Source organism: Chenopodium album, chromosome 23 (genome assembly GCF_948465745.1).
Source record: "Chenopodium album chromosome 23, dcCheAlbu1.1, whole genome shotgun sequence".
Taxonomy (NCBI): domain Eukaryota; kingdom Viridiplantae; phylum Streptophyta; class Magnoliopsida; order Caryophyllales; family Amaranthaceae; genus Chenopodium; species Chenopodium album.
In genome coordinates this window covers 8,031,587-8,041,485 of record NC_137856.1, presented here as the reverse complement: position 1 = coordinate 8,041,485, position 9,899 = coordinate 8,031,587, and the positions used below count along the sequence as shown (strand labels likewise).

Below are 9,899 nucleotides of genomic sequence, written 5' to 3'. Positions count from 1 at the left end.
ATCACTACCCTAACGACCAATTAATACCGTATCTACCCCAAAACCCAACCCTAACCACCGAAACCCAGTCCTTTCACCCCAAAATCAAACACCCACCTAAAAAACCACCATAAAAATGGAAAAAACTGAGAGAGAGAGAGAGAGAGAGAGAGAGAGGAACTGGTGGTGGTCTTGTGAGGGGAGAAAGAGAAAGAAAATCGGCGGTGGCCGAGTAAGGGATGATCAGCGGTGGCCAGGTGAATTATAGTCGGCGCTAGGTAGGGGTTGTTCTTCATTAGGTGGGAGATGAGAGAAATTTTTTAAAAAAAAAATCTTAAAAATTAATTTAATTAAAATTTGTAAATGCTCCACTCATATTACAACACATGGCATACTTAATTTAAATAACTGGTTACCTCCACAAACAACAGGCCATGACTCATTTTGGGTTTTTTATAATAAAAGTTAGCTTATCTTTAGTTAATTAAAAGGTTGACTTATTTTGAGCTAATCGATTAAAGATTGGCTTATTTTTGACAAATTTTCCAAATTGAAATAGCTTTAGCACTACCAACCGGTAATTAATGTTATGTAATCATACAAAAAATAAAAATTGAACTTTACGAAACGAATTCAAATTGGCTTAAATCCAATAGTATCCATGATAGCACAAAAGTTGTTAACTAGTCCAATGTCAAATTGTCAATACTGTCCTACTCTCTAAACCCCCATTATTGACAAATTAGTCAAATTACCTTTCTTAATCATCCTTTTTTTATTCCATAACCCACAATACCTATATCAAACCTCTGAAAACAACACCATCATTTTCTTTGTAACTACATTATTTGATTCAATCAAACTTTTTTCTCAAACTTGTCTTTTTCATTGCCCCATTTTTTGTCTATTTGACACCTAAAATCCCACAAGTATCATGGGTCATGTGGTTCCCATTTACTCGTTTAGGTAAACCCCACAAAATTCATGTAATTAGGAATCAAAAATTTTGGAAACTAATTTCTTCTTTGAATCTTCTACATCTTTCTCCTTCCTTGTAATTGTGTATACCTGAAGAGGAGAGAGAATGGAGAAGATACCAACATGGCAAGTAGAACTTCTTTGTGGAATTGTAGCATGGATTATAATTTCATCTTTTTTGGGTTTTACTCGAAAGATTAGATCTTTGTTACAACCTTGGGTTATACACCATGTTAAAACTGGCATTCCCCTTGTTCTTCAGATCCAGGTTTTTTTAATTAAATCTATAATTTTTTTTTTATTTTTTTTATTTTAATGCTTTTTAATTGACTTTGTGAAGTGAGTATTGATTATTTTGGCTGAATTTTGGGTAAATTTGCAGAAATCACGGCATAAATTTTATGATGTTCTGTTTACTGTGCTATCATGTGTAGTTTCTGTGCCATTCTACACTGGTTTCCTTCCTCTCCTTTTTTGGGTATGTTTTTATTTTATTTTATTTGTTTTAAATTAAATAATAAATCATGGGTTTTTGAAGATTTGTTGTGGGCAATTTTGATTAATGGGTTTTTGTTTTGGATGAAAATATTGCAGAGTGGACATGGGAAGTTAGCAAGGCAAATGACACTTTTAATGGCTTTCTGTGATTATGTTGGGAATTGTATAAAGGTATAATTTGGTTCAAAGTTGACTAAATGTGTGAGAAATAGAGAATAATATTGAGGTGTTTCTGTTAAATTTTGTGTATGTTTAGGATGTTATTTCGGCTCCAAGGCCGAGTTGCCCTCCGGTTAGGAGATTGATTGCTACTAAAGATGAAGAAGAAAATGCACAGGAATATGGTTTGCCTTCATCTCATACCCTCAACACAGTTTGCTTATCTGGGTAATAATATTTTTTCTAAGTTTCCTGGTAGTTGATTTTATAAATAGCTTCAGTTGTCACAGCTCACAATCGTACAGTGATTGCTGCTTCGAATTCTAGAAGTGCTTATAATCTATGTATTTTATTTGCCTATTTGGTTATATGATCACCTTAGTTTAATCTACTGTAAGGCTTTTAGAGAAAGCTTTCCAGTGAATAGGCAATAGTGTGCTATAGAATATGAGTCATAGCTCTAGCTAGACATATAGCTCGAGGTAATATATTTCTGACAATAGTTGATAGAGAAAGCTTGCATTCAGGCTTTTGTATACTTACCTACAGCTTCTTCTCCATATTAGTCCCAAGTCTTTAGATTCATGCAGAGAAGTGGAAATAATTGGTAAGGAAAGTAATTGAAATTTAAAGGAAATGAACAGCTTGCATGTGTAATTGTGTTACCTTGTACTATAGAAGGCAATACAATGCTGTATATGCTGCATCGTTGTGAAATTACGTATATTTCATTATTGTCAGACTCAAAGAGCCTTGGTGTATAGTGAGAGCAAAGCATTAAGGGTGTGTTCTATTCACCTGATTTTCACTGATCTTAACTTATCTGAACTTACCTGAACTTATCTGAACTTATCTGAACTTATTAAAACTTATTTTAGATGTGATTTGTACTTGGTTAACCCTTATTAAAACTTATTAGACCTGATCTGAACTTATCTGAACTTAACTGAACTTATTTGAACTTATCTGAACTTATTACACCTGAAATAAGTGAAAATAAGGTGAACAGAACAGACCCTTAGAAGTAAGACATTGAGCCATTGACTCATAAGAATACAGGCTTTATGTCTCTTTTTTTGTCTTCTCCATAGGAAAGTGGTTTGCTAACCCTCTTTTTAGCAATTAGTAATGATGCAGGCAAAAAGTTGTTGAGTCCTAACGTGACTTAAGAGCTTCCTTAATATTTTATGGTGGTCATGTTTATTGGGTGTTGGGGCCAATATTCTTCACCTCAAATGATATTGACTTGAGTCCTATATGTTCTAATCATATTTTTTTGGTGCCATAACTTTGATGGGGGTGTTAGATTAAGCCCCTTTTATTGATTGACATAATGCACTTGAATTCTGTTCTCTTTTAAAATATTTGTGTAGGTTGAATAATGGTTTCTAATTGTGTCTTGGAATTTACAGGTACCTTTTGTATTATGTTATATCATATAACCAAAGAAGTGTTGGTCCGGAAGAATTTGCTGGTCTCGCTTTGGTTTGCTTGCTTGTTGGCTTTATAGCCTTTGGTATGTCTTGAGATGAACATACATGTGGTCGATTCACTAGTTATTCTGACATTTATATCTTGAAGTTGAAATGGACTTTTTTTTGTTAGGAAGAATCTACCTTGGCATGCACAGTTTGATTGATGTCTTAGGCGGGTTGATTCTTGGATTGACAATCCTTGCATTTTGGCTCACAGTCCATGAATATGTCGACACTTTTATCACTTCTGGTAAAAATGGTAAGCATGATTCCATTTTGATGATTCAAAGCTCATCCTCTTTTGTTCTGCATTCAGATGAAATTAATGCATCAAGTTAATACATAAGCTGAAGTAAATCCGAAATAAAAGCCATTCAACTAGATCTTTTTAATATAAGACGATTGAGATCCAAAGAGCAGTTAATCTGCAAACCAGACTATGGCTGGAATGAAAGAGGGGGTAAAATCTAGTATTGAAGCTATGGTGGAAGATAACTATTATTTTATATATACTTAGGGCTTTAGGGAGGATAGTTTGTCACTTTCAAGAGGTGATATTACGTTTCCCTGATCTTCCCTACAGTTTTATTAGCTCCTCTCTCCTGCGTTATCTCTTTTTCACAAAATAGCCAAGTCGGACACTTGGACACGTACCCATAATCAGCTGAATTGCAGAGAACTATTGAACATAACGCGCCCATAATCACTTGAAATTCAGCTGTAGTGTTTTTATGGTCTTTGGTGGTGAAATACAGCTCTTGGATCCACTTTTGGCTTGGGATGGTGGGAGGGGGGTTACTTAAGTTGTTACTCCTTTTCGAAATGAATGTCCTATACTTGGTTTGAACTTTAATTACTTGTGCAATTTCAAAATAACTGATGCATTGTTATCTGTGTACTGTATGCGGAAAGCTTTGCAATTGCATTAGATTTGAAAGATTTACAAGAGGATTGTTTGAAGAACTTTGATGTTTCTATTTTTGAGTAATTGCATTTTTTAGAGTGATTGTATTATAGCTTCATACGCTAGGATATTGGCATATTGCCCTGGAATGAATGAGGGAAGAACAGCATGTTAATAGGGCGCAAAAATTTTAAAATGAGTAATGAGACCACTCGGTGGCGCGCAGAAATTTTAAAATGGCACATTGCCATGTGCCATCGTGCTTGCATGCCTAAGCCAAATTTAACTTATTTCAGGGTGCTTTGTGTTGTCATGTCTTTTCGTGCTTCTCCCAAAAAAAAAAAAAAAAAAAAAAAAAAAAGCGGCCAAGGCCCATGGTGCTGTGTTTCGGGCCCAGTTAGGGCTGGCAATCGGATCGGGTTCGGGTCACCTATTTTCGGGTCAGAAACCTCCCAACCCTAACCTGATCCATTTAACTTTTCGGGTTGAAAATCCCAACCTGAACCTGATATTTTCGGGTTCGGGTCAACCCGAAAATAACCTTATGACCTGATTTTTTTTTTTTGTCTAAATTTGTTTTCTTTAACCTGAATATAACTTGAACAACCTACTTTTTTTGAAATTTCAAAGCTATAATCCACAATCTAAGTACCAAATAAATATGGCATATGCATAAAATCGCTCATAAGCCCAGAAAATAAGAGTCAAACAAACGAAAAATAGAAAAAAAAAATTAAATAGAACAATAATTTATACTTGTATACTAGTTTGAACAATTTATTTGCATGAAAATAACAACAATCGAATTAAAAACCAACAATAATTATAACTAAGTTGAAATAACAAGCAAGTAAATTTACAAAATTAATAGCTTAAAAAAACTTAGAAGAAGACAGGGAGAAAGAATAGATTATTTGTAGTCACTTTAGTTCGAGCTATTTATTTGGGATTGTCAAACTCGAAGCTATGGAGCTGATCCATTCGAGGATTTAAGGAGATCTGCTATTGACTCTTGCCTCTAGAGTAGTACGCAGCAAAGAGATTTATGAAGGCGAGAGAGAGAGAGAAACTGAGAGTGAGAGTGAAGCGGCTATCTTTGAGAATTTAAGGAAATGAGATTGAAAGTGTTATATATAGTTAGGGTTAATATTGGGCTAACTTAGTTGGGCTTGTAGCTTATAAACTAGTTTCACGCAAAAATGTTACTGTCACCATATAGTTTGATCCAATAATTTTTTTTTTTCGGGTTACACGGGTCATTTTCGGGTTGTAATTCTCAACCCGAACCTAACCCATTTAATTTCAGGTCGGGTTCGTGTCAACCCATTTAATTAATCGGGTTGAAAAACTCAACCCTAACCCGCTATTTTCAGGTCGGGTTCGGGTCGGGTTATCAGGTCGGGTCAGTTTTTGCCAGCCCTAGGCCCAGTGCCATCTTTAGATGCAACTAGCATCCACCTCCATTGTTGCGCATTGGCTGCGATTTTGATCTGAAGTGTCTGTCAATCTCTAGTTAGTCTATTCTAATATCTAACATATTGGTGCACAAGAACTTCTGAAGAACTCTGCCACTGCTGTTATCAGTAGCAGCCAAGAGAGAACAATTAATAAGGTCCTAGAAACTGGAGCATGGTGATGAAATTTACCTCTAAGCAGCTAGATTGGAAGGACAGTATGGTAAAAGATAAGAGTGCTTAACAAAGCAGCTGACGGCAATATACATTACTCCATTGGATAGTTGATAAGGCTGCCATGGTGCTTGTTGGGGTTGCTTGAAGGTTAATAAGACATCATCCCTTTCTTCTGATCTTTTAGCCAAACAAGTGATTGAGGAATTAGATTTATATCCTGTTGGACCAAACTTAATGTTAAATCTCTTTCATGGTTCCTTTCCCCAATTCCTCACCTGTTTCCTTTCCTTGTGAAGTTGTGATGAATTGAATGGCCCCTTACTGATTCTATGTTTTCCAAAAAGGGTCTGGAACTGAAAATCTGCAACATGCGGATTCCATGCTGAGAAGGAAGAGGGCTCTGTGGAAAGCACTGTTCCTATTGCTTTATTTGAGCTGTTTCATAGTTTTAAAATAAATAAATATAATAAAATAAATGAAACCCTACTTGTTACAAAATTTTGGATCAACAGCCACCTTCACCAGCCACCCCCCCCCCCCAAAAAAAAAAAAAATAGAAAAAAAAAGAAAAAAGAGAAAGAAAAAAGAAATTTTCTTAAGAGAATAAGTGTAGCCATACTGCCATGAAAGAGAAAATTTCGATTAAATTTTTCGTGTATATCTGGGGTGGAATGTGAAACAAGAGCTAAATTCCCTCTTTGTATCTCTTGTTCTCTTTAATGTGGGAAACAAAATGTCATGCTACCCTGATCTGGTTTCTAGAAAAGGTGGCTGCATTTTGTGGTTTGGTGGCTATGACATAGGATTGCAAAGCATAGGATCCATAGGGATTTATAACGATCAGTCCTCTGCACTTTTTCTTCTGCTTTTTTCTGTTGTGTATTAGGATTATTTTCTCTCTGTCCTTCTGCATGCAGTACTGGTGCAGAATTTTCAGTGACGTTGGTCTATCAAATGGTTAGGATTTTGACTATGGAAACAAGACCGTGAAATTACTTCTCTATATGGTAAAATTTTGTTGATATGAATCGTTTTCCCATAGAGTAGAGTATGTAAGCAATTTGGAATTATCCAGAACCCATGCCTAGTGAACGATGATGCATGTGCTTAGAATTAATTTAGTGAGTTGAACGAGGATTCTTATTTATAAGGGCTTTGGTCTCTCTTAACTGCCTGATACTTTATTGTAATCCATCTTGAAATTGTTCCAACTTTATGAAAAGAGACATTCCCTTTCTAATAAGAAGGTTGATCATGTTTAGTTGGCACTATTATCTTCCATAAGTGGCTTTAGGGCTACATGGAAAATTATTCTGTAGGCAAAGTTGTAACTTCTTACTCCCTTTGATTCTGAATGATTTTCTCATTTGGAATTCAAACACTACTAACAATTTAAGAAACTCTTTTAAATACTTTTCATTATATCAGGAAAAAAAAAAAGTGATCAATTGGGTCTAGTTTGATTTGTCTCAATGAGTACTTTCAGAATATCAAATTTATATAATTTTTTCTTATATGTAATTAGGGATGTTAACGATTCAAAATGTGCATTGACAAACGCATCAAAGTGAACCAAGAAAAAGTTAAAGGATCGGAGGGAGTAATAACTAAAAATCAATTTCAAGTAAAGGTGTAGAAATTAGATATTTAGATATAGATTTTCGTAAGTAAAAGCGCTAAAAACCAGGGGTGCAATCAAGGGTGGGAGAGTGAAGTGAACATAAATTTAAACTTGAAGTGTTGTGTTCTATTTGTTGAAACTGAGTGAAGTGAACATAAATTTGATGAGCAATGACTTGAGTATCACTGAATGGAAATCAATTTCGTACTGTTGAGAAGAGGATGTGATGTGCCTTGAACTTGTCTTGGGCACATAACTTTGTTTCAGGGTTGCTGAGAGAAACGGGCAAGAGTATTAGTTGACATCATATATAAGTGCATTTTAGACATGACGTTTGGAGAGTTTTTTTTTTTTTTTTTTTTTTTTTTTTTTTTTTTTTTTTTTTTTTTTTTTTTTTTTGACAACCAAAAAAGAAAAAGAGAAAAGAGCCTAAAGTTGTGTGCCCCGGCAATTACAGATCTTGCAGCTTTTTAAATTGTAAAAGATATGAAGGAATTAGCGGTATTTTTAATTTCCTTGATGATCTGCTTGATTTCCCTCCTTGCTGTCTCTACATGATGGATGCTTCTGATCAAGGCATCTGAGTCGGTCCAAACTTCAATAGCTTTATTAGAGATGCAGGGGCTGTCAATAGCATGAAGAATAGCGAGGGCCTCAGGGTTTTTTTTTTTTTTTTTTTTTTTTTGTTTGGGGGGGGGGGGGGGGGGGGGGGGTTGCAAATACAGGAGCGCTATGTGGAGATTTGTTGATCCCTAGAACCTTCTTAATTTGTTGCACTATGTTGAGATTTGGGTTACAATTTAATTAATGCATTTTCTGGTATTGTTTTCATGTCTTCTAATTAGTCCAGATCATGCTAATTTACAGTTACAACATTTTGGGCTGCTCTTAGCTTCTTATTGTTCTTTGCTTACCCAACACCTGAGGTTCCAACGCCAAGCTTTGAGTTCCATACAGCCTTCAATGGTGTTGCATTTGGCATTGTAAGTGTCCTTAACGAGCCTAAAGTATCATTGTTTATTTCATTTAATTGCCACGGGGATTTCTGAAACAAGGTGTCTATGCATTCTAGAAATGAGGTTTTCATGTATCTGGTTCTGTTAAAAGTAAAACTAGCTTTTAAGGGTCCGTTTGGCATCGTTGTGGTTTTCTGTTTTTTGGTTTTTTGTTTTTTAAAAGTATATTACATATGTTACATAATGGATCAAAAAACATTTAGACTTATTAAAATCATGGTAATTTTGAAAACTGACAACAAAAAAGTGGAAACACCTTTTTCTTGTTTCCTGTTTTTGATTTTTAGTTTTCAAAAAAACAGGAAACTGAAAACCAAAAATGATGCCAAACAAGCCCTAAGTTGGTGATAGAACAAAAGTCAAATTAAGAGAATAGTGAAAAGAATATAGGATCATCTAATCCTTGAAGATAGTGTCCTCAATGAGGACTTGGCCTACCCCCAATCCTATACTCCGTGTTATCTGTTGCATATGCCTCTTGCTTTCCTATGAATTCTCAGAGAAAAATAAGACGAAGGGAAAAGTCAAAAGTGTGGAGTGACCTTTGTATTTTGCATTTAATGTGGCAAATGTTCAGTATGAGGGACGATACATTCATATCTACCTTCTCTCATAGAGGCATTGTAACTTAAAAGCACGAGTTGTTTCTAGCATGTGTCAGGGTGTTTTGGTGGGTTTCTTAAGGGTTTTTTTTTTTTTTTTTTTTTTTTTTTTTTTTTTTTTTTTTTTTTTTTTTTTTTTTTTTTGGCATAATTAGCACTCTACTGTCGGAGATGGGAATTTCTCTCCAGCTTATGTTAAAAATAAGTCAATTAATTCTAAGAAATAAAAGTTTGTGTACGTTATAACATGATTTCATATGAACTGTGTTGTGAAGGTTTCTGGGGTACAACAGACATATTACCAGTTTCACCATGAGGATGTGCCACGCCTTTTTACCCCTGCACTTGCACCTCCCACTTTTATCGGGCGGATCCTTGTGGGTATTCCCACCATCCTACTGGTGAAGTACTGCAGCAAGGCCTTGGCAAAGTGGATTTTGCCGGTGGCATTGAATACAATGGGTATTTCTGTAAGGTCGACGACTTATCTTCCTGCACTCATTGGATCTACAACTGGTAAACATTCAGACAAAACCAAGCAGCAATCAGGGTACCTTCAGAAAATATTCTTCTCTTCCCGTGAGGATTCTTTCGATATTGACACTGGCATCAGATTTATCCAGTATGCAGGCCTTGCATGGTCTGTGGTTGATCTTGTTCCATCACTATTTTCTCAGCTCAATTTGTGATTAGTATATTTTTGGCATTCATCTGTAGAGGTATTTCCATATCTGTTGTTAACCCCTTGCTTGGCGACAGGCAAAAATATTCACATAGTAAGTATATATTCATTATAATTTTAACACGAAAATTATTTCATTAATCGAAAATCATATAATATCTAGACACAAGTAACCAAGTAAGTCTTGATTTACTTGGCTACCTGTGGAGGTTTGAGGTCTTGGGGAGTTGGGAGGGGGGATCCCCTTACCTTTCCCCCTACTTCCAAATGTTTGACTCGTAAATGTTGGACCAACACATCTGTAAATATTATATTGGATAAAATCTGACAATTAATATACCCTCTTTTATTCAA

At 35.3% G+C, this 9,899-nt stretch overlaps 1 protein-coding gene across 1 annotated transcript; it reads left to right on the top strand.

Annotated features, from left to right (window-relative positions):
* The first annotated feature begins 852 nt into the window (after window positions 1-852).
* Window positions 853-9,899, top strand: LOC145607716 (lipid phosphate phosphatase delta-like). Its single transcript, XM_081663310.1, has 8 exons — window positions 853-1,225; window positions 1,340-1,435; window positions 1,552-1,626; window positions 1,712-1,842; window positions 3,027-3,130; window positions 3,220-3,348; window positions 8,113-8,228; window positions 9,139-9,899. Exons 1-8 carry the CDS (start codon window positions 1,064-1,066, stop codon window positions 9,550-9,552), a joined length of 1,227 nt encoding a protein of 408 aa, XP_081519436.1. The 5' UTR covers window positions 853-1,063; the 3' UTR covers window positions 9,553-9,899.